Genomic DNA, 24,480 nt, shown 5'->3' on the forward strand with positions numbered 1-24,480 from the left:
TCAGTCCGCTTGCTCAAACTTGTTCCGCCTCAGCAGTGGCCGTGCTTGAGTGTTCATCTCATCCTGCTGACCAAGTCGCTTTAGCATTACTCTTCTTTGGCATCACGCTACATCTATAGAAGCCACGGAGTTGTCTAACCTGTACGGCCTCTCTGTTGATCTATTTCAGGATAGTGTACTGTCTGGGTTGAAGCTTCTCTTGGCACACTTGGCTTCACTTCGCCAGCCATGCCCAACACGGCTCCTGGCCAACCTCGGCCAGACGAGGCTCGATGTTATAACTGTGGTACTGCTGGCCATTGGGCTATAGCATGCCCCGAGCCTACGCGGGAAACTCCAGCGTAAGTATCAATTTCCTTCAAGTCCCATCATCGACTTTGGTGCCTCGCAGCTTTTAACGCAATGACAGTGGCCTTGCAGCTTGGAGGAACTCAAATACTCCAGGACATGGCGGCAATAGGGATAATCACGGCGGTCCAAAGAAGTCGAAAGGACCTATTATAACCAAATACACTCCCGCACCTGTACCAGCGCCGGCACCAGGAGTAAATCGATATGGCCCGCCTCCGGGATACGGACCTCCGCCTACGCCATATTCAGGAGGACCTCCTTCATATCCTCCTCATTATCCCCCTTACGGAAGCCCAGCATCTAGTTATGCACCTGGATACTCACCTCCGGGTTATTCTCACCCTTATCCTCCACCTTCCTATGGTGGCCCTCCCCCAGGTCTGCCGGCGCCTCCTCATAGACCGCCGGGCACTTATAATTCACCACCACCTCAACCTCCAGGACCATCATCGTACTCACGCCCTTACGGACATCCTCCGCCTCATCAAGATCATGCACCATACGCCCACCAGCCTCACTATCCTTCTTACCCTCCGCCTGCTTCAGCACCATATGGGCATCATGCTCCGCCGCCGTCATACCCACCCCCGTTTCCCCCTCACAGTGCACCACCTACATATGGACACCCGCCACCTCCTAGGCCTCCTATCCCTTCTCCAGTGCCCCCGAAAGTATGGCCAAAGCGATCATCTGGATCACCTCCTGTGCCGCGTCAAAGTCCTGCCTCAACATTATCTTTGCCCGCCTCGTTACCCCCGAAGCCTCCTTTGCCCCCAAAACCTCCACAGCCTCATGGACAGCCCAACAGAGGTCGTCGAGACTTTCCTGATCACCCTCGCGATCACCGGAACAAACGCAAGAACGATCGACACAATCGTAACCATGACAATCGACAGAAGAAGAATCAGCACCCTCGACAAGAACAGAAATCACAAGACGGCAACAGTAGGCGGCCTGACCCAAAGCCAGCCAACCTCCCTAAACCCCTCCCGTCTCCAAAGCAAGAACAAAAGACCCCATCTATCTCACCTACCAAGCAAAAGTCAAGTACACCTTCAGGAACACCTGAAGCTAAGAAGGCTCAAGTTGAAAGTCCTGTTATACCTGATTCATCACAGAAACAAGAACCAAACCCAAACCCAAACCCAAAACCAGAGGAAGAAGCGGTACCGGTAAAAGTGCCTGAGAAGGCCACCAAAGAAGAGTGGGAATGGGAGAAGGAGGCAATCTTTAAAGAAGAACCCCATCACCCCCCAGATGAGGTTGGCAAGCCACTGCCTGCAGAATATAATGACGAGGTGCTTCTTCCTAGAAAATGGGATGCGAAATGCATCGAATCAGTCTATGTCCAAGCTGACAATATCGAGGAATACGTCAAACCGATACACGAAACACCATATTGGCCAGAAGTCGAATCCGACCCCGCGTTTGTACGGGATGGTAAGCTTCCTAGCGGGGATCCCGTCTCTGAGCTTCCGTCCAAGGTCGATCAAAGTGCTCGGAGTGAAAGGTCCGAAAGTGGGGAGGTTATCGAACAACACCCCAAACGAGGTCACTCAGATGACGATAATTCTGTTGAACGACCATCAAAGAGGCAAAGATCTCGGAGCTCTTCCAATGCGAAGCGCAGAGGATCACACGACGCCTATTCGGGTTCACATGATACCTACGAGCCCAAGAGGCATAAACGACGTCGCGAAAGCTCCGAATATCGGTCAACAACTTTCCATAACGTCGATGATCATCGGCGATTAGACAGGTACCATCGAGATCGAGATAGAGATCGTGGCCGTAGTCGCAGCCGTAGTCGCAGCCGCAGCCGCAGCCGCAGCCGCAGCCGTGGCCGTAACCGCAGTCGAAGTCGCAGTCGAACACCAGCCTCAAGAGACTCTTCAATGTCAGCTGCATCATCAGGGTTGGATTCCTTGGAAGCTGAGTTGCTCGGACGGGATTCAAAGGCCAAAACACCTGAAGAGTCACCAAGGCGAAAATCATCATTGTCAGGATTGAAGCCCAAACGCCGTCAGACGAAGCTCGATTCGGCTTATAGGTATGCCATATAGTACGCTGCAAACATTCCCTGCTAACACCAGAACAGCCGTCGGTGGTAAACCAAGTGCATCACACCTTTGTGATTTTGTCCTCATCAACCTTGACCGGTACTTGATCTTTTCTTTGTTTCACTCTCCAACTCGGAACCGCAACTTTCGAGTTGTACAGTTCCTGTACCTAGGCCAGGCACAATCCCTTACATTTTCCTTTTAATCACTTCAATTTGGGCCATGGTTCAACCAATTTCTTGGAATGGCGCTTGGGTTTCGGGTATTATTAACGATCATCATGACCAAGGTGCATGTCTGGCGTATGTCATTCACGAGGTATGCGTGGATCATTCTTAATTTGACTATTTTCGTCTGTCCGTATTTGAGATCCCTTTTTGTCACTATACATACCGTCCCTTTGAACCTCTGCCACGCGTGGCGTTACGAGATTGTTCATTCATGATGATCATGGCTTGTTGGTGCGCCATCGACCAACATTCTGTGCCTGGCCGTTCCCTGCACCTCCCTACTTTGCACTTGTTTCCACTGCGGTGAATGTTTTGATCTTTAATTCTTGCGTTGTAGGTCAGTATTAAGAGGAACAGTATCCGAGACATCGGATGCATGCCCATGTCTCTATGGCTTTGTGTCAATGCCCTTTGTTTCTATTCGACGATACAGTCTTGCAGTACAACATATAAAAAAGTTTGGTTGTATTTCGTAGGAGCCATAATGGGTAGGTAATTAGAAGCTTTACCAGAACTAATGCCGGTGTGTCATGAGCTGTTTGTTGCTGGCCTTTTCCAAATATAGGATCAATTCACACACTATCGTTCTCGATTGTTTATCCTGGCCGACTGGGAAAAAAGGATATAGCAATGGCCAATGCTCCAAACAGATGGCTGGCCAAGTAGCCACACATGATCAAGATAGGTAACTACAGGTATGTTCTCTATGACTCCGCTGCCGTGCCCTCTTTTAGCGCCATTCAACAGACATGATATACAATTCAAAAGTATAAAAATTACATATGTTATATGCTCATACAAGTACGCGTATATATGATGCTACAGTTCTGCTATTGGCCCAAAACCCCACATCAAACTTTCGATAGCCGTTAGACAACTGATGGCTACCTTGCCAACCAATAGATCAAAAGATCAATGAGTGTGATTCATCTTATCTTTGCGCCTAATCGAATGAGATAACGAAGCGTAGTGCTATCTCCATTCATAATGTCGATCCTGGAATTTTGAGGAAAGATCACACCTGCGGCCATGTATGAGACCGTCTATCACCAACAAGGACGACGACAACTCTGATCCCGTCAGCGAGGGGTTCGACCATTCTGAGACAAAGGGGAAAAGAATAATGCAGTTGGGGTATCACACCCACTTGCCTTCGCCATTCCGTTTTCTACTTCAAGCCTCGCTTCTCTATTGGTGACTAACATGCCCTTGTAGGCTTGTACCATTAAGGTACACAACGGCTTCAGATCTAACCAAGACAATACAAAGCAAGGTATCTATGTAGATGAGGGGTATCACCATGTATGCGCTGAGGAGAAAAGAGGAATCCTGGCTTTGATGCGGTGTAACCTTGATCTAACACGGAAGTCAGATTTGTCCTACACGTGTACGACACAACTCATTCCATTCCCCGTTGACTTCGCTTGTTTTTGCTCAGACCTTTTGAGGATACGGGTTGACGGGTTGACACGATACCCTAGGCGTAATCTCGCAGGACGCCAAAAGGTGGTCAGGTGTCTCGGCCGAGATTTCAAGCTCAAACCGCTTTCGTCGAAGCAGCATGTTCTTGGCTAGTTCGTTCTTTCTGGCCAGTGGAGCAACCGGTCTACTAGGACCCTTGAGATATCACGAACAGGGTTCTTTGTGATAGAGACTTGCGGGTAATTAATGGCATGGTGAAGGTGAAGTGAGTAGAATAGGTCAAGCGGCCATTGCAAAACTATTATCATCTAAGTTCATGTAGTATAGATGGTGGGTCTGCTGATAAATCCCATGCCTAGAAAAGCAGCTTGTTGAACTCGGTGAAGCCATCGTGAGATTCGACTGGTCTAGAACCGGCATTTGCGAAGACATTCGTCCCGACACTATACGTTTCTATTCTCTTAGCATTGAACTGTGAACAGCTGGCCAAAAACACGCGGCGTTCCTCTAAAGTCATTAGCTAATTCTTTGGTACTCCGAGCTTGCAACCGAACTGAACCCTAGGATAAAACACACGAGTCGACTTTTGCTCCGACGCTAAAAAATACACCACATTGTATATAGACCGGAACCAGAAACACCCTGTAGCCAAAAGTATCATATCATTTTTAAACGATCAAGTTCTCAAATCCCATCCCACGTAAATCATGTAGCCAGTTGACATTATCCGTGCTGCGTGTATCTTGCATCGCCCACGTTGCCTTGAGCATCTCAATTGCCGTGAACAGGTACCCCCACGGACAAATCTGCCAAATTGACAATAACCGGGACAGGGTCCATGTGCGTCTTTCAGGGTCTCGTGTCTCAGCCCCTGCAACAAATGTTGGCCACGAGGAGGCTTTGAAGTATGGGTCGTTCTCGTCAATGAGAGCTAAATTGCTCAAAACGTCCTCAAGCAGAAAATCTGTATCAATAGACCGCAACGACCGAACTAGTGGCAACGCTTGGAGGATGTACAAGCATGCCGCCGACCGGTGTGCTAAGGCTAAACGCACTCGACTGTTGAGGTCCTGGGTGATGTTGTGTTGCCGCAAGTAGTCTGCCCAGGCTGGAATATCAACGGCAAGAGCTTCGTCTATCAGGGCGAGTGCCTTATCTGCCGCTCCCAAGGACTGGTCAGTCCAGGGCACTTCGTGAGACAATTCAGAAGCGGAAAGAATAATGTTGAGAATCTCTGGAGGGCAGGACAAATAACTTGTCAGTTCCACACGTTTCATAACAGGTAGAAACTGAAAAGCTTGTCGTGCAACCCTTGCAGCGAGCCCTCCCGAGGTCAACGTCGAGCCGAGAATATTATAACTATAAAATATCAGTATCCACTATACGCGGCAGCCGAATTGCACACTTACATGAAGCTGTCAGTGATGACCCGGTCCCGCAACATTCTACTAGAAGCGTCGGGGTTACTATCCGGGTTAAGAAGTGCCATAATACTGGTAGCGCCTTCGAGGTGGGCCCTCCAGCTCTGATTGTCCGACTTGTCCAAATCAATCAAATCAAATTTGATAAAAAAGTGCATAGCAGCCAGTGCCACCTCACTACCCGCAGGGTCAAGTGTATCGAGCACCTCCCTAAGGTGGCTCATAGCCTTTTGCTTGGCCGTCAAGGCATCGATAAGAGCTTGGTGAGTTACAAGATCCTTTGAGCGCAGCACAGAGAGGTAGTCGCCTGGATTGGGGATGCCAGTGGGGATCTTGGTGACGCGACGAAACACATTGGACCAGTGGATAGCTGAAGTCGCAATAAGAACTTGAAAAAGAAGCGGGTGCTTCCGTGTCAAGGGTATCAGCTCGCGGAATGGATTACTCTCAGGTGTGTCTCGGACCACGAGATCCTTGCAAACGCTTTCGGAGACTGGGACACGCATTAGTATCGATTAAGGTAAGTACTAGAGCCAAGACCTACAATGCGCTAGGTAGAATCGCGATGTGCGGTCAAGATCCTGGAACAACGGATCTGTAAGTGCAGCCGGAGAAGGCCAAGGCATATTGCCATCGCTCGAGGACGCAGATTCGTCATTGCGTGGGGTTGGCTGTTCTTGATGTCGCTTCAACTCCTCTGCCTCTTGGGCAGCCTGTTGTGCTTGTTGGACCAAGCGCGCCAGCGGGTGCTGGTCGCTATAGTCAGGTTGAGGCTGGGGTCTCGGGCGGTCATGATGTTGACCTTGACCCAGTTGATGATAATGTCCCGGGGGCGAGGCAGAGGCGGAAGAATCAGTGTCGTCGGGTAGCCTCCGGCCCGGAGGCGGATTGACATTGCCGTGAGAGTCAATACCTTGAGTCCAGACGAAAACCTTGCCATACCCGAGGCATTCCTGCCCCGAGACCGCACATTTGTGGCATGTCGGCCATGAGCGGTCGCAGCGCAGGCGTCGGCGACGGCAGTTGTGACACGGTTTGGTGTTGCTTGGCGGCATGCGCCGGGTGCTGACAGAGCAGCTTGACAGGTCTGGTGCTGGTGTTTTATCCTAGGATTTCACTAGGTCCAGGTCGTGCTCGAGCTCTCTTGTGGCGGGCGAGACAGCGGTTTGGATGTGACGAGCGAGTCGTTACAGAAGGTTCATGATGGACTGAGACAAAGAGATTGTAACGAGGTGCACGATGTACCAATGTAAGGCGGGGGGTAAGAGGAGTCTGGTAGTAATAGTAGAGTAGGTATGTAATGACGATGATGAATTAAAAAAAGGTTGTGACGGAAGAGAAAAGTAATGGATGGAGGAGACGGAATGTAGAGATAGGTACCTTAAGGCTAAGGTATAGGTAGACTGAGAGGTGGGAGGAAAGATGATGGAGGGGTAAATGGAAGAAGGTGCGAGTCTCCCACTCTAGGTATAGGAAGATAGGCAGGCACGTTAGTTCCATGAGCCCAGTCCAGAGAAACCGGCAGGTACCGTTTGTTTTACGACTGTACAAGAGTAACAACAACAAAGACAACAACAACTACCTACTCCCTAGTAGTTTACCTGGATAGTACTTGGGTAGGTACTTAGCTAGGTAATAGCGAAGCACGCAATGATGCGAAATAGACCAAATCCAGATCGAGCTTCGTCTCAGTATGGAACATTCTATGGATGAACTGGAGACAGAGCATAGACAGTTAGTTCAATAAAGATGCTGGCAACATTCCGTAAGAATGACCAGGATCTTGCAGACGGGAGGCACAGTACGATACAGCCCCCAGCAAGGTATAGTGTACAGTGCTGGAGGAGATCTCATGACTCGGTGCCAATCAGAATTGATAGCAGTGCCCAGCATCTCTGACAATATGTAAATTGTATAAGTCACCCCATATCAGATTACAGCATATACCCCCAATGATGAATCCTATCCCATCCCATGCTCGCCTCGCTTTTTCGTTTCCCCTTGTCCTCTTCAACTCTAGTCCTAATAGGTAACAAAGCAAAGGCCAGCCAAGCCCCACGTTCATCTAGCCCAATCCCCCGACTAAAGCCGATACCAACGCTCCCCGAAAGGGTAAGGAAACGACATATCGTGCAGCCGAACCTTCGGGACCTGCATCATGGGTCTTCCATTACAGTCGGCAGAAAGCTTGTCGTATATGGGTCTTGATGGGACCGTCCAGCCAGAAGTGACACAACGACCCAATTGGGAAATCAGCTGTCTTTCGAAGCCTTGTTCTTCTTCTTTTTCGTTTCTTTCACGTCCTTGTTTTTTTTTCTTCTATCGTGAGGGGAACCCTGATACATATTTTTTTCCCTTCTATGCGTTGGAGATCGTGATGTCCCACCTTGACTACTACGGAGCTTATGAACCGCCATGGCACCTCACTACATACACTACCTATGTCATGATTCGCATGCAACCTTGACTAGGAATTTTTCTGCCACTGAAATATCTGTATTGGGTGTTGGTTTTGACATGACTCCTTCACTCAGACTGTAACATTAGCTTCTGACTACCATAGACCATGAGAATCGACCATTGTTATTACTATCACCTTAGTCATGATACTAAAAATGCATCTTGGCATCTTCGGTCTGGCCCTAACCGAGATCCAGTTAACCAAGCTCTCCAACCATCTCCAACTAACTCAAGTGGCAGGTTGGTGAACTAGACCGGGTTTATTTTGAGAGGAGAAGCCAAGGCTTTCTCCTCATAAGGCTCCTCCCACCTTCTCAACAACTCCACCATGAAACTATCTTGATGGACCCTTCACGATAGTCAAAGTCTTTCACCTTGCTCACCGTACTTGTTTCCCCTCTATAATCTACTCGATGGGTCAAATTACGAGACTCGGGAGGGATATGCTTACATGGTGGGATTTGACTGAACTGTAGCCTTCTGAGAACCTTGAGCTGGACGACATGTTTTGACCACTCTCGCTTGGACCGTTGTTGATCCAATTCATGCCCACTCAGCATAATATCATGCCGGTCCCCTAGCCGGTGTATGAGTCCACAACCTAGGGTGATAGGGTGACTCCGAGACTGATAAAGCGGAGCACAAGACAAGGCCAACTGACACAGGGAAATAGCAGCAATAATTCAAGCAACGCTCATAAATTCTGGCTTTTCGTATCTCGTTTTGATCTCTGCCTTGCGGCATCTCTAGTATCGGTGGTGCCTGATCGAGCTGCCAGCCAGCGTCGGTGCTGTGTCTGGACACTTGTTCCCTGGCTGATTGACAGCTCTCAAAGACTACATTATTTTTCATCAAGGCTGCTTGGACTATCATGTCCACCATTGGTATTTTCAGACCCGTTTCATAGGTCGCCCACTCATCGATGTCTCGAATCTATCCCCTCTTGGCCGGAATTTTAGTTCCGATAATCTTTGCACTCGGTTGCTTGAGCATTATCGTCAACGTTTATGACGTTGTCATCTGCTCGCTTGCCATGTTGTGAAGACTGTTGACTAGTCAATATACGCAAAGAATGAGCATTGCTGACAAGGACTCACCTGATGTCTTCTCGCTCGTCAGAGGCAGGTGGGCCATTTGTAGGTCCAGAGCTGACGACTACATTGGCACCCTCATCGCCACCAGCCTTGATTTCTGTCAAGGCTGCCTTGGCCTTTCGCTTGCCGTTTCGGAGATCGCTCAGGTGCTCGAAATATCCTTCTGGGACTTCTGTGACGTACCGACCACAGAAGACACCGACCTCAAAGTCTTCAACCTTGCTTGTGGTTTCGGCAGCCTCCATGCAAGCAGCCTTCAATCCGTCTTTACCATCAAGGTCCTGGAAGATGACCTCGTCAGCACCGATGTAATCGGCAATTTCTTTTGTCGTTCGACCGTGAGCAACCAGGTCTTTCGGAGTGTTAGCAAGAGCAATTGAGCGATGGGTCAGTGAAGTTCCTACCAATTGGGTCCGCAAGATCGATACCATACTTGAAGATTGTTAGCATTATTCCCGGGTAAAGTAATTGGGCTAAACTTACGATGTGAGGGTGCATGCATTCGGGAGAGGCTGAAACAAAGATGACCTTGACAGCACCGGCATCCCTAGCCATCTGGACAATTTGTCGTGAGGTAGCTAATCTCGAATCAGTATTACATCTAACTTATGAGATGTGATGCTTACTTCCACGGACGACACTGTCATCCACTATAATCAAGTTCTTGCCGCGGAACTCCGAGTCGATGGGTGAAAGCTTTCGGCGGACGCTCTTCATTCGGAGAGCTTGGTTGGGGAGAATGAAAGTTCTTTGGACGTATCGGTTCTTGATAAGAGCAGTCACATATGGCTTGCCAAGCTTCTCAGCAAGAGTAGCAGCGGCAATGTTACTTGTCTGCAAAGGAGTTAGTTACCGCAGAAAGGAGGGTTGGTATATGCTTCAGCATAGCATACCTCGGGTACTGGAATAACTAGAAAATGTGTTAGCGTAGTTCGAGCTATAATAACGTGTGAAACAACATACCAGCGTCAATCTCTTCAACTGCCTTCTCTCCAAGAACCGCACGGATCTTCTTGGCCAGCTTCTCTCCCATGTTTTGTCGGCTGCGGTAGACAGAAATACCGTCCATGGTCGAGTCAGGGCGAGCAACGTAAACGAACTCGAAGCAGTCGGGGGTGTAAGGTAGGTTATTGATGATCTGGCGGAACTTTGGAGCACAGCCCTTTTGCAAAAAGCAGGCCTGGCCGGGAAGAATGTCGACAATATCCTCGAAACCAAGCTGCTTGAGGACGACAGATTCGGAAGCAACCATGTAATCCTTGGTGCCGGAGAGAGTGGCGGAAGGTCGAGAACCAATGCAAAGGGGTCGAATACCGTTGGCGTCACTGTTTCCATTTAGACACGAGACACATTTTCAGGCCATTGACATAACTCACCGGAAAGCTAGGATACCGAAGCCGGCGATCATGGCAGTGCATGCAAAAGCTCCCTGGCATTTGGAGTACACATCGCTCAGAGCAGTGAAGATATCTTCAGAGTTGGCGCGAGTCTTGCCGAGTTGCTGAAGTCCGTGTGCGAAGATGTTGAGACTATTGGTACAAATCAGTCATCGTGGTTCGAATAAGTGCCAGCTGCGATTACGCACAGGAGCTCCGAGTCGGAATCAGAGTTGACATGTCGGTGGGCTTCTTCGTCGAGGAATTTGCGGAGGTATTCGGTGTTGACGAGGTTACCGTTAACGCTCATTGAGATTCCGAATGGCGCATTCACGTAGAAGGGCTGAGCCTCAGACCTGTGATGCGGTTAGTTATGTAAATGGAATTTGTAGTCATACATACGCAGAAGCGGTGCCCATGGTAGGGTAGCGGACGTGTCCCAGGCCTTTAGAGAGTTAGTCTCTGTTTCATCCATCTGTGTGTCGCGATGCCATACCCATGTATCCAGGCAGATGCTCGAGTCGTCGACCATCGGAAAAAACCTTGCTGGCCATTCCCAGACCCTTACACTGGGAGACTCTTCCTCCCTGGCAAACAGCAATACCTGCCGCATCTTGTCCTCGCTATTCCCAGTATCAGTATTCGCTCCTTGGACGTTCGAGGTTCGGCATGCGATTGTTTTCGCGATCGTTGACTAACATGTTGGAGGTAATACAGAGATTCGTGTAAATCGATAGCGGCGGAAGTGGCTTCCTGGTCACCCAGCTGTGTAGGCAGTCAGCATTTGTTTACATGCAATGTATCATTCTTTTTTTTTGTTTGCTCTTTTGGTAGCACTTCCGTCTCAAGTCCGAGCACGGGCAAGGGTCTTACTGAGCGCGGGGGAGGGGCAATAGAAAGAGCAGGACTCGAGACTCACCAAAATACCCGAAACACCACACATGTTGAATATCGTGTCACGTCGGTCGTGGAGAAGTTGAAGAACGGAATAATAGAGTGTTTTTTACACTCAGTCTAAAATTTGGTTTGAACCAGAATGTGTAACCTTTAGAAAAATTTTCCTCAATGGCCGACGATATCGGTCATTTTTTTTGCTACCACAAATCCTGTTCAGGCGGGGTATTGGTCAGGGCGGGCCGGAGAATGATCCGCAGTGGGTGGGCTCCCCCAAATGTACCTTGCTATAGTGGACCTCCATTTAAATCAGTGGCTTTTGTCAAGTGAAACCCGGATATGAAACACCGATTTTGAGTATTTGTTTATGTTTTTTTGCCCTGCTATCAGCATTGCGAGGGTGATTGTCTGCTATTGTTGCTTGCCTTGTTGATATTGAGCAGGGTATAAGGGTTTGAATGAATGATTGATTGACAGATGTTTCGCCAACCAATTGTACCATATAGAGGTAAACTGTATAAGTCAAAGTACAAGTATATCTATCTATCTGCTCAGGTGTCGATAACGAATTATGCCCAGATGTTTAAATATCTAGATACAGGGTTGTTAATACCGCATTGGCATATTTTTCATGTCAACTGACTACCTCTCTTAAGCTGCATGCACTAGTCGTGTCTGCGAATCAAATTTCACTGATAGAAACACAGTCTTGTTGGAAAATAGCCATTCTGTGTTCAGGTCCGTGTGATACTCTCCAGACAAATTTGTCTTTTTAATATTTAGAATCTCCAAAACACTTTCAGATACGAGATTTTATACTACACGAAGATAAGAGAATAAAGAGAATAAAGAGAAATAAAAAGTCCAGTGGAACGTGCAGCGTCACCTGTTTAAGCACAGATGTCAAAGCGAAGAGGGTACAGGACGGTGAAAAGCCCACATGACTGGGATTTACACAAAACTTCAACAAATGCCGATGTGAGCGCTAATAAAATATGTGCCATACTGAAAAAACAGTGCCCTTGATCTTACCAATTCCGAACGGCTTTAAACTCCTTCTTTGCGATGGTAGTATAAGAATCGTGGAGTGAACAAGGTGACATGGGTTTGCCATCTATATGTGCAGCAGCGTAAAGTAATGAGGAAAGATAATCGAGCATGTACTCAGGTCTTGTACAACATTCAGATTCCAATCTTTCAGAGATACAGTAAAACTACAAATGCCAAGTCTCCAATAAAATGACAGAAGGCCAACGTAATACAACTGACTGGTCAGTGCATAGCCGATTGTATGACGCAATGTATTTACAAAATATAACAGAGACACGCCCTGGACTTGACTGTGCCTGTTTCACTTTCAACTTTGGGAGGGCGCCATTGTCTTTTTTCTAAAAACAGCGACAATATAGGCTCTGATCTCTACGAACACTGTAACAAACGAGGAATCACCTCATAAGCCCCGTTGGCTCAGTGGTAAAGCGTATCACTAGTAATGATAAGATCACTGGTTCGATTCCAGTACGGGGCACGTGATTCATCAGAGTTTCTTTTTGAAACTTTTGGCCTCGAAATAGCTAACAAGGTGCTGTTCGCGATAGTTATGCATGGCGTTCAGTGAGGTACAGAGTTCGTTTTTGGTTATTGCCTGATTTGGTCTTTGCACATGGCAGCGGGAATACCCGCACTGCATAAATGCTTTTTAAGAAATGCACCAGTGCAAACTGCCGTTTAATTGTCTTTTAGGCACATGTGTGCAGATCGTTTGTCCCATCCGCGACTGGCTCTGATCATGCAGCCTTATTTATGCATGTGTGAAACAGAAGCTCTTTAACAGCCGCTGGTCTGTCTTGACAGTTGTAGAAAACTCAAGTCTAGGTAGTTAGTTACTCAAGACATAAAACAACTTCATCCTTTTTTTCTATCTCCATGGCCTCTCTTTGCAGTAGGACTCAATTCCAACGCGGAATAAATTAGGAAATGCAGAAGCCTCAGGGCCTGATTTTACGTTGGAAAAGATTGATAGCCTAAGATCGGATATGAGATTGATGCAAGAAGGGCCCATCCGCCCATCCGCATATCTGACGTCACCCCGCATCAAACCTTAAATCAATTAAGCGAGCGCGCCGTCCCGCTCCAGAGTTACACATGAGATATAAAAGCGAGAAATGAGACAAACATTATACTGATCCAAAAGATAAAGCAGTGCGTTCATTTCTTCGTTTTCTAGCAAGTAGCTCAGACCATCCTGTGTATACCTATGTCCAAAATAATCTACATAATCAAACATCCTCCATAAAATAAACTCCCTGCCATATCCCAACCTAGAATTGTTTCGTGTCCTCGGTGGCCTTTGAGGCTTCTCCTGTCGCATTTTCTTCGTCGTAAGAAGGACTTCTCGAGTCATAAGCCAATCGCATATCATCGATTTCATCGCCAACTTCCATCCAACGGTCGCTAGTCGCAGCCACCGGCCAAAGCCTGCACAGAGTGTAGTAGACAAGCATAGACACGCCAAAGCCGCAGAAGTAGTTGAGCTGGTAAACGTGAACAGCGCCAATAGGAACGTTCTTTGCGCCAACTGCATCGGCAAAACCAACAACGTTAATAACGATTCCACAAATGTAGGCAGCATAACCGCGCCAGTTAAAGCCGGCGGTGTAGTAATACGGCCCCTCCTTGCGGCCATCATAAAGTTCCTTCACATCGATGTACCCCTTGCGAACAATGTAGTAGTCGCAAATCATGACACCAGCGATAGAGCTGAGGAATACGCTGTAGGCGGAGAGATATGTTGTAAACTGGTTACTGTCCTTGAGAAGCTGCCAGGGGCAAATCACGAGGCCCAAACAAGCACAGATATAACTTCCACGTCGTATATTGATCCAACGAGGAAGAAGAGCAGTCAAATCGTTTCCTGCGCTCACAGAATTGGCGGCAAGATTTGTGCCGATCTGAGCTAGTGTAAATGACGATGCGATGAAGAAGACACCGAAGCGTTCCGCGGAGTTTCCATCGTTGATGAACTCGTCAAGCAGGTCAAGAGGGTTCCAGATAGCTCTGCCATACAGAGTCGTAGAAGCAGAAGAAACTATGATTCCAATAAAGGAAGTAATAGCAAATCCCATAGGAATAGTAATCAATTGTGGCCATAGGGCGTCTCTGGGCTTTTGTGCAAATCGGGAGAAATCGCTGGCGTTGACGATAAGCGTGGCAAAGTTGGAAATCGACGACATGATACCCTTGACAATTTCCCAAGCCAGATCACCGCCGTGAACAGTGTTGGGCTGCTTGATAATGGGACCAATGCCACCAGCACGCGAGATAGTCCAGGCGAGGAAAGTGATTCCGGCGACAGGAACGACGTAGGCCTTGGCAGTGAACAGGTGTCGGAGTTGGTGAACAGGGAACCAGAGGGCTGGCAAAGAGCAAATCCAGAAGATCATAAACGAAGCAAAGTGAGCGGTGTCTGTGCCGGCATCCTCGCTGAATGTGTTGGGGACGTTTTCCCACGACTTCCAGATGGATCGAATCATGAGGTAGACACAGTTTCCACCAATGTAAGCTTGAACTCCATACCAGACACAAGCTATTCAATGTTAATAAAGGATTACACAGGCAGTCAGTGAATGGGATGAGACATACCCATAGCAGCACGGTTCAAGACAGGCCACAAGGCACCCCAGATACCAAAGGAGCTTCTGTTGATAACGGGGAAACTGATGTGATAGACGGCACCAGGTCGCGCGTTAATTACGACAAAGATACCAGTGATGCTGTAACCGATCCAAACGCAAAGCCATGCCTGCCACCATGAAAGTCCGTTGACAATCATGGCTGACGAGATCATCCAAGTGTTGATGTTGAAAGAGTCGGCGATCCAGAAACCGACAAAGTTCCAGGGACCCCATAAACGGCGCTCCTTCTCGACGGGTTTGAGATCATGGTTCGTAAGCTGTATAAGAGTTTAGTAAAACTCCGTCTTGCAGGTCGCGTGACATTATATGCCCTGGCCTTCATACCATAAGTTGTGTGCTTGTCAAGCCAGGTTCAGACTCGACAGCGACTTTGTCGGTAAAGACTTTGAATCTTGATCTGGTTTCCATGGCGTCGATGTATAGTGGGAACAAAACGGTTTGATGAAACGATGAAAAGAAACAAAAGTCAAAGAAGTTTGGGGAGTAACTTTAAAAAGTAATTACTTTTCCGTATCACAACTCCAAGGCGAGGGGTTATGACGTGCAGGTGACAATAACGTAAGGCTGGCAGACTAGGATTAAATCCAAGTAAGGGCAGAAAGAAGATGATGTGATTCCACTCTTGCCTAATCGTAACAGAGGGATTGATTGAGAAGGAAGCAACTGAATCCTCTCCAACTCGCTCTTCTGTCTTGGAAAACCCGGTTGTCGATGGTGACGGGCAAGCTTGGTATTTATGGTTTGATGATTGAGATTGGGTCCCGTCCCCTCCATCTAACTAAATGCGAGCTTCATGTATGCCCACTGTAATGCAGGTAGGTTATCAGCCATCAGCAGCCACTATCAGCTCGATCGCCATCCCCAGACCCGACCGTTGCTACTGTAGATAACTAGCCGGTAATACCAGGATTCTCGCCGGCGGCCACATAGACTGTGGTTGGTTTAGTTGAACAAGTGAGTTCTTAGCATTTCCGGTAGTTGAAACGTTGTTTTTTTTATCCCATTTACAACTGACTTTTGCATCTCATTCTCAGACAACAACCATCGTAGAAGATATTCCAACAATCTTAGGTAATACCCTCGTAAAGATACTTCAACATGATTCATTCATCGACATATCGTCAAGCTTGACAAGGTACGTATGCGCCTCTGTCGGCACGGAAGAGCAATGAATATTGCGGAGAGATGAGTCGAGGTACAAGGGACCCAGGTCGTGTTTTAGTGGGTGCCCCCACATGCGAGACGCTAAAACCCATGGAGCAAATGCTTGGTATCATTGTATGAGTGGCTGCGACAGCGTCTTTGGACCTATGTTGACGTAGACGGTAAGACAATTCCCCGACATCGCTTTCTATTCCGAGGATGATGATTTACAATTATGTTACAGTAGTATCCAATTTGTAAAACCGCAGAACTGCAGCAATGAGAAACAAAAATGGTCAACGCATAGGTTCGGCTTGGTAAAAAATGCCATGCAGATGCTATCAAAGCCAGCCATGCCACAAGAGGGGCCATTACCCCAGGCGGATATAAACGAGGACACGCAATTGGTCAGTAATACTTCGTTATCACTGGGACGATACGACTGAGATACCGGTACTTAGACCCCGACCAGATTGGGCTTAGTTGCAAACTGTAGAATAAATTCATTACTCGATCTCATCGAGTCAACCCTTGATTTTAGACCCAGATTCCTTCTCAGCGGGAGCTATCTGCCCTATCATGTCTATCAGCGAACTGCATCTTAAATTCAGTAGTCAATGAAACACTATTTCGTTGTCAACAGTGTAAGTCATTGTATTTCGGTCCTTACCCGAAACTTTGTCGCCTGATCTCTTGAACCCCCTCTCAATCTAGAGCTCCATTGCATCGCATTTTTCTGCTTGATATGGATCGTATCGGCGTTGCAGTGCCGTCCCCAAAACCCCTACCAAACTCCTTTGTAGTGGCTGGTTGGCTTTCGGCTACAACGCCAACTTGGCCGTTTTTTTCACTATCCTACAACAACTTTCCTGAAACGATTACTCCAATATTTTCCATCAATGTGTCATGATAATACTGTACTCGACTGACATCAACGCAAGCAGCTGCAGGTGTCATGTTGGTATTTCCGTGGAAGCTCAAATAACACCGAGAACATCACGGCACTGAAACGGATCTACCAAAACTTTCGGGTCCATCCTGGGCTAGGGACTTTCCTTAATGGGAAACAAAAGGCGTCAGCCTGTCGGTATATCGTTGCGATGCTTACAGCTGTTACATTGGAGTCTACACGAGCTGCACTGGATCATGCGTGATGTGTAGTTATGACTTGAAAAATCCACACAAATTTGTCAAAGAGGATCTACAGGGAATCCTTCACAATGCGGCGGTGTATGTAAGTTACATACAAAAAATAGGATCAATCATATGTCTACTCATATCAGCCCGCGTTCTCAACTCTCTTGATGGGGCATTGCAAGCAGCCTCATACGAATTAATGAGGTTTCGCGGCAAAAAGAGGTAAAATCCCGAGTTGGCGATATAAATCCGTAGTTTTAGCCAAAGCTCCATATAGCTATAAAGCTGTCGTATTCAATTGTCCAAGAATAGGAACATTCTGCCCATGTCAAGGTGTAATTTAAATAGACCAATGCCTAGGTAGGTATTTGTCCTAACTCACGTTTAATATTCAAGCAGACGACGTGGGACTTAGAAAGGACTATAATAGAACCATATTTCGTCGTTACTCATATACTCTCAACTAAAGGTTGGCATTCGTCATAGGCGATCTGTTCAATGAACTATCTACTGGAATATTTAAACCATTCACTTTTGCTTTTACACTGTGGAGTACCTTTGTCTAGACCACTCCTCTCGCTCTCTTTTGTGAAGATCGATGCCATACATTATTCACTTCAGGGTTAGCAGTCTTGCACCTGGATACTCCAACTTTCGGTGTTTGATGCATACGGAGTTTGGTCAAATGCAACGATTTGTCTTTCTCGGGTACATAATATCTTAATCCGGGTCAATTAATGTAGACGGACAAAGGAAGCTCTTTAGACTGGAGCATAGATGATATTTAAGCACAAGCTTATACCAGTAAATGAAAAGGCCACTTTTGACATGAACGCCAGTCAATGTATATTTTTATCACGACAAATAAAAAGAACCACAAGGGTCGTGATATTTTATCAGTGGTTCAGTACTTCTTGAGGCTCAACTGGCGTCATTGTTCAACAAAGGGATTGTTCAAATAAAAAAAGGGGTCCAGATAAAAACATGGAAAACACGTGAATAACAATGCCCCGCGGTCGAGGAAAACACTTGCAAGACAGCGAATCCTTTTTCTAGCGATTACAACTTGAACTTAGTAGGCATCCTGAATAATCCCTTTCTACAAAGGATAAAGTTAGCTGCTTCCAAAATAACTCCAAGTTAAGCATCAACCTTAGATCTTACCTCTGAATAAATACTTTCTTTGGCTTCCAGGCTGTTCTTCCTCGAGTCCCACTTTTTGTTTCTCTCCCCCACCATCGTCACCAATTCCGCTTCTTTCTCCCCGCCAACCTCAACTTTTTTCATCACATCCAATCCTAAACACAACAAGTCCTCGATCTGCAATCATGGAGGACCAGTTGGTGCAGCTTCTTTCCAATACCCAACTGGCCGACCAAGGTCCCAGGCAACAGGCCGAAATCGAGCTCAAGCGCGCACGAACGAATCCCGCCTTTCCGCTGTCCCTCGCTAATATCGCTGCTCATACTTCGATTGAAACAAGCATTCGCCAGTCTGCGCTTTCCACCCTGCGACTCTTTATCGAGAACAACTGGAGCAATGATGAGCTTGACGATGAACCTCAAGTCCCCATCTCCGATGAGGTCAGAGGCCAGCTTAAGCAGGTTCTGCTCGACCTGGTCTTGAGCCAGGAAGAGGACCGTAAAGTCAAGATCTCTGCCAGTTATGCAGTCGGAAAGATCGCCGTCCACGACTTTCCCGATCAATGGCCCAATATGCTCCCTTCGGTCCTTTCCGTTGTCCCATCTGGCACCGATGCCCAACTCCACGGTGCCTTGAGATTGCTCAACGACATAATCGAAGAGAGTTTGAGTGAGGACCAGTTCTTTTCCATGGCCCAGGATATTGCCAAGGCCCTCTCCGAAGTCGCTTTCAATGAGAGCCGAAAGCCCATGCACCGAGCTCTTGCCATCTCAATCCTCAGAGGATGCTTCGATCTTCTCAATATGATCAGGGAGGACCACGCCAAGGAGGTCCGCGCATTTGCTGACGGACTCATTCAACAATGGAACCCCTTCTTCATTACTGTGATGAAGAGCCCTCTCCCCGAAGCCAACCTCGATAATGGCAGCCAGCCCGACACCTGGAGCAACATCATCGCACTCAAGCTCCAGGTTGTGAAGACGCTCATTAGGATTAGACGTGTCTTCCCCAACCTTCTCTTACCCCAGAGCACTGTTTTCTTCAGTGCGGTATGGGAGGAGCTTTCCGCCTTGCAAGCCCCCCACGAACAGCTGTACATCAAGCAGGATACACAGGGACGACTCGAGGATTCCGACAATCTGCCATACACCTTGGACTTTCTCATTCTGGAGGAATTGGATTTCCTGAACCAGTGCTTCAGGGCTCCACCGGTGCAGGCCGAACTCGAGGGTCATCTCAATGCCCATCCCTCTGCGTCGCAGGTTCCCTGGATGAAGGAGATCATGAGCATGCTCATCGGCTACTCCCGTGTCATTAGAGAAGAGGAGGAACTGTGGGATATAGACTGCTCCCTGTACCTTGCTGAGGAGACTTCCGTCACTGCAAACTACACCGCACGAACTGCTGCTGGTGATCTTTTGATCAAGATGGGTGAGTGGTTCAACCAAAAGGCCATAGAAGGCCTGTTTGGGCAGACACAACCACTCTTCGCCAACGGAGGCTCCGATTGGCGTAACCAGGAGGCGGCACTCTACCTTTTTGTTATGCTGGTCAGCGATTTCCAAGACATGGAAAAGCCAATTCCTGAGGAAGTTGCCCATGCATATCTTGTACTGGTGGACTACGCCATCAACCGAGCCGATGAGCCTCTTCTCCGAGCCAGAGGCTACCTCGTTGCTGGCATCCTTTGCCGATCTTACCAGACTCCTGCTGAGTTGCTGGATCGTATGATCACCTCTATTACGCAAGAGGAATCAGAGGTTGTTCAAGTTGCCTGCATCAAGGCCCTTGAAGGGTTGATCAACGCTGGTCAAGTGCCTTCTGATAGACAGGTTCCCATCATCAATGCTATCCAAAGCTATATGAATGGTAAGGACCCTAGTGAGATGGAAGATGCGGATGAGCTTCTCGTTACACTCTCCGAATCTCTTCGCGCTGCCATCACACTGGACACTCGAATTGCCCTCTCCAACGAAGTGCAGTCCGTGGACCTTCTCTTCATGCTTGCCAAGCTTGGCGCTAGCAATTTCCAAGTCACAATGTTGATTTCCGAGGGTCTTGAGGATGTAGTTACTGCTCTGTCGGATACCGAGTCTTACACTGCCCTCTGCGGAAAGCTTCTACCTACCTTGACCGGTGCCTTTGATGTTGCCAACCTCACCGAAGATAACCCTCTGGTTACAGTAAGCTATCATATCGAGCCGATTTAGAGCTAGACTGACAATTTTTAGGTCGCCATCGAGCTGCTGGCTATCCTTGCCGAGAACGGACCCGAACCACTGCCTGCGGGTTTTGTGGCAGCTACTTTCCCCAAGCTGAACCGCCTCCTCATGGAGTCCAACGAGGGCGAGGTTCTTCGACCAGGATCAGAGGTTGTCAAGTGGATGCTTCAGCATGATCATCAACAAGTTCTTGCCTGGCAAGATGCTAACGGCCGTTCCGGTCTTGAGGTTTGCCTGCATATCATCGACCGGCTCCTGGGTCCCTCTATTGAGGACAACTCCGCCTCTGAGGTTGGTGGTTTGGCCGCCGAGCTTGTCGAGAAGGCTGGCCAGGAGCGTCTCGGTCCTTTCCTGCCCCAGCTTCTCCAAGCTGTTGCTAACCGACTTGCCACTGCCCAAGCCGCGGCCTTCATCCAGTCTCTCATCCTTGTGTTTGCCCGTCTCACTCTTTCCGGAGCCCACGAAGTGGTTGACTTTTTGAGTCAAATTCAGATCAGCGGGGAAAGTGGTCTACAGGTTGTCTTGGCCAAGTGGCTGGAGAACTCTGTCAACTTTGCTGGATACGATGAGATCCGCCAAAAGTACGTTAAGAATGAAGCAAGCTCTCGGTATTTACTGACAAGCCTAGCGTGATCGCCCTATCCAAGCTTTACTCCCTCAACGATCCTCGCCTTGCACAAACACAGGTTAAGGGTGATTTGATCGTAAACCAGGACGACGGGCTAATCAAGACACGTTCACGTGCGAAGAAGAGTATGTACCCAACAACTCACGACCCTCAAGCCTCCAATACCTACCTAGAAACCATCTATACCCAATATATTGAGGCCCAAGACGCTAATCAAGCAGCCATGGCACCAGACCCCGACCAGTACACCGTCATCCCTGCTTCACTCAAGATTATTAAGGTCCTCATTGAAGAACTTCTCTCCGCATCTGGCCAACGGGCTGCTGCAAATGCGGCCGCTGCTGCTGTGGCAACTGCTAGCTTCGAGGATGAGAACGACGAGGAGGGCTGGGAAGACGACGACGACACTCTCGACCTGAGCCTGGGAGCCACCAAACATGACCTCATGTCATTTGTGGAAGGTGGACAGCGACAGCGAGACGACGAGACACAAGCTTACCTCACCGAGTTCTTCATCCGTTGCGGCCAGGAAAACACTGCCAACTTCCAGGAGTGGTATAACATGCTGACAGAAGAAGAGAAGATGAAGCTTAACGAGGTGGCCAGCTCGGCAGGACAATAGGAAGCGACTGCATACATGGTCACGAAACATTACCAGCCTGGCTCGGTTCGGCGAAGAACACTGTGGAAGCAACAGACTGCAAGTTAGGAAGCACAAAAGGAGAAACAAGGCGTACGTCACGCGTGCCTTGGTTTGCGCGGCAGAGGGTAGATAGATCGGCCCTTTGGTTGGCATGATATTACGAACAGAAATGAATTGTAGATAGAATTAGAGAAACATCTCAGTGGAAGAGTCACATGCGAAATAAACGAGAAGTAGATGATCAAACTTTGTGATTCTTTTTAACTAGGGTGGCTAGCAATTAACCGTTGAGAACTGTCCCTCGTAGTAACTCAAATTATATTACCACCTCCGAAGCCTCCCCCGAAGCCTCCCCCGAAAGGATTGTTGCCTCGTCCACTACCAGGACCAGGGAATCGAGGATTGCCTACAGGGCCAGTAGGGTCCCATCGCGCGCCAGGCGGAGCTTGGGGATCGTAGCCTCCATACCCATCATCTCCGTGCCCATCACCTCCTTGTCCTGTGAATAATGGGTCGTCGAAGGTGGGATGCATACCCGAGTGGCCACCGGGGCGAGGAGGGTCAAACGGGCCAGGCCCATACAGGTCGTCGTGTCCGATGCCGTAAGGATGCCTACCGCCTTGTGGTAGCCGTGGTGGTCGTGGCCGATTCACCTCGTGCTCGTCCTCAAAACCTGGAGGAGGGAAGTCACCCATGGGGAAAGGCCTGGGACGAGCCATCTCGGGAAGTGGGTTTACCGGAGGCGGAGGCATGTTTGGGTTAGGCGCAGGGTCACCACGGAATGGTCGGTATGGGTTCTGTGCTTCTTGAGCGCGGCGCTCAGAGCGTGCGTTGGCCTCTGCCTCGGCAGTCTCGACATACCCTTCGCTCTGGAGCTTAGGAATGAGTTTTTGAACGATGTTGATCTTGAGATCATGTAGAATGTCTATAAGAGTTCAGTAAGCGCCCCTCATAGTATTACTGGGCAACATACCCGCAATAGCTTTCTCAGATGTGAACACAGCGCGGAGCTTTTCAACAAGGTCACTTCGGTCTTCTTGATTGTCCTTGATGGTGATGCGAATGGGGAGCTTCTTAGAGTCCACAACTTCGCTGATCGATCGTTCGAAACGACGAATATTATCATCTCCCACAGCCAGTCCGCGAACCTCAACCTTCTTACCCATGCGATCCACGCGAATGCTAAAGGTCATGGCTGACTGCTTGTGCGAATACACAAAGCTGTAGGATTTGAAGCCCGAGTTCCATTGTGATGGCAGGCGAGGGGCGAGTGAGTCGCATTCAGCTATTGGCCGCTTGTGTGAGTCGAGTGGTGCTGCTGCTTAGGGGGTGAGGAGACTTACCTAGCTTGTTGTCCTCGTCAAAGCCCTGGATCTTGAAGCCAAGAGCGGAGAGATAGGAGTGAATAAGCAGAGCGATAACTTCATAAGCGGATGCGAGATCCGATGATTCGTCATTGGGAGAATGCGTGGGAAGCGCTTCTGCCATGCCACCGAGGATGGCGGCGACGCTGAGGGGTTCTGACATGATGAACTGTGATGATTCTTGATGGAATTCTTGTGGACTGCGGTGATGCTTGTCGATGAGTGGAGCTTGTTTGCTAGTGAATTCAATGATGGATTAAGTAGTGGAGAAGATGGAGGTGGAAGTTGTTAGTCGAAAGTGAAGAAGGAGATGCGTCATGAAATAGCTGCCTCAGCCCTATATGTGGATCAATTAGGTAGGCGCCGTGGGGCAGTGATGTTTTCGGTAGGACAGTTTTGTAAAGTAATAATGTACGGTTGTTTTGTTAGGTAAGAATGAAAAAAGAATGTGCCATTTTTTGCGGATTTTGCGGATTTTGCGGATTTTGAGGGTTTCTATATTGGTATAGAGTTTTGTTGAAATTCTATTTGACCATACGGCCTTGTAGCCTTACTATGCTGTCTATTTTACAGTTATGCTTTTAGGGTTGAATCGTTAAAGTTGCTACTCTTTCGAGGTGCAATGCGCCACCAGATAATAACATTAGTACCCACTAGATACATTGACATTCGTATGTTACTACTAAAGGAATACAATATCATACAAGTTGACGGAGACATGTAGTAGCTATGAGATCAGCTATCCAGCTAGCTCTGGACAATGCAATGCTCGATTGATGCGCTCCTACTACTGTAAGCTGCACGGCTAGACAAGTCAGAACCGTGCAATGTAGAACTGAAACGTCACAACTTGCGCAACAGAAAACTGTTTGATGAGTTTGTGCAATTTCTAAAGTCTAATACTGACCTTTTCTCTTGCTCTGCAACTTTAAGTCACAAAAGGTAGGGCAAATAACCTTAATCTCACACAATATAAAATACTACATGTAGCAGAAAGCTACATATAATGAATTTATTAGTGATTCAAAGCTTGCGAGGTTGGTGACGCTATTGCCGCCCAAATCTCTCATGGCTAGGTACCTCTCACGCTCACACGGGCATGGGTGAGATGTCTCATGACGACACCATCACGTGAAATCGCGTTCCACTCAACGCGTCCCACCACGTCTTTCAAACCACCAATTCTTAAACATCACC

The 24,480-nt window shown here is 48.1% G+C and overlaps 6 protein-coding genes across 6 annotated transcripts; 2 read left to right on the forward strand and 4 right to left on the reverse strand.

The window, feature by feature from the left end:
• Positions 1-228: 228 nt before the first annotated feature.
• FSST1_011078 (uncharacterized protein) lies at positions 229-2,462 on the forward strand (the record flags this gene model as incomplete). Its single annotated transcript, XM_083234175.1, has 3 exons — positions 229-341; positions 410-2,401; positions 2,450-2,462. 3 exons carry the CDS (start codon positions 229-231, stop codon positions 2,460-2,462), a joined length of 2,118 nt encoding a protein of 705 aa, XP_083080774.1.
• A 2,269-nt stretch (positions 2,463-4,731) lies between these two features.
• Positions 4,732-6,539, reverse strand: FSST1_011079 (transcription factor domain-containing protein; the record flags this gene model as incomplete). Its single annotated transcript, XM_083234176.1, has 3 exons — positions 4,732-5,422; positions 5,473-5,977; positions 6,029-6,539. The coding sequence occupies 3 exons, from the start codon at positions 6,537-6,539 to the stop codon at positions 4,732-4,734; spliced, it is 1,707 nt and encodes a 568-aa protein (XP_083080775.1).
• A 2,410-nt stretch (positions 6,540-8,949) lies between these two features.
• Positions 8,950-11,357, reverse strand: FSST1_011080 (amidophosphoribosyltransferase; the record flags this gene model as incomplete). The annotated part of the gene is made up of 13 exons (XM_083234177.1): positions 8,950-8,989; positions 9,042-9,390; positions 9,443-9,470; positions 9,522-9,616; positions 9,665-9,872; positions 9,932-9,948; positions 10,002-10,363; positions 10,415-10,567; positions 10,624-10,770; positions 10,817-10,859; positions 10,911-11,037; positions 11,114-11,179; positions 11,334-11,357. 13 exons carry the CDS (start codon positions 11,355-11,357, stop codon positions 8,950-8,952), a joined length of 1,659 nt encoding a protein of 552 aa, XP_083080776.1.
• Positions 11,358-13,629: 2,272 nt separating this feature from the next.
• FSST1_011081 (permease for cytosine/purines, uracil, thiamine, allantoin-domain-containing protein) lies at positions 13,630-15,411 on the reverse strand (the record flags this gene model as incomplete). The annotated part of the gene is made up of 3 exons (XM_083234178.1): positions 13,630-14,894; positions 14,951-15,260; positions 15,328-15,411. 3 exons carry the CDS (start codon positions 15,409-15,411, stop codon positions 13,630-13,632), a joined length of 1,659 nt encoding a protein of 552 aa, XP_083080777.1.
• Positions 15,412-18,611: 3,200 nt separating this feature from the next.
• Positions 18,612-21,898, forward strand: FSST1_011082 (karyopherin KAP114; the record flags this gene model as incomplete). Its single annotated transcript, XM_083234180.1, has 3 exons — positions 18,612-20,609; positions 20,658-21,229; positions 21,277-21,898. 3 exons carry the CDS (start codon positions 18,612-18,614, stop codon positions 21,896-21,898), a joined length of 3,192 nt encoding a protein of 1,063 aa, XP_083080778.1.
• A 332-nt stretch (positions 21,899-22,230) lies between these two features.
• On the reverse strand, positions 22,231-23,446 carry FSST1_011083 (PI31 proteasome regulator N-terminal-domain-containing protein; the record flags this gene model as incomplete). The annotated part of the gene is made up of 3 exons (XM_083234181.1): positions 22,231-22,844; positions 22,893-23,234; positions 23,263-23,446. 3 exons carry the CDS (start codon positions 23,444-23,446, stop codon positions 22,231-22,233), a joined length of 1,140 nt encoding a protein of 379 aa, XP_083080779.1.
• Positions 23,447-24,480: the final 1,034 nt, after the last annotated feature.

The sequence above is a fragment of the Fusarium sambucinum genome, chromosome III (genome assembly GCF_050947815.1).
Source record: "Fusarium sambucinum isolate potato_lamoka chromosome III, whole genome shotgun sequence".
Lineage (NCBI taxonomy): Eukaryota > Fungi > Ascomycota > Sordariomycetes > Hypocreales > Nectriaceae > Fusarium > Fusarium sambucinum.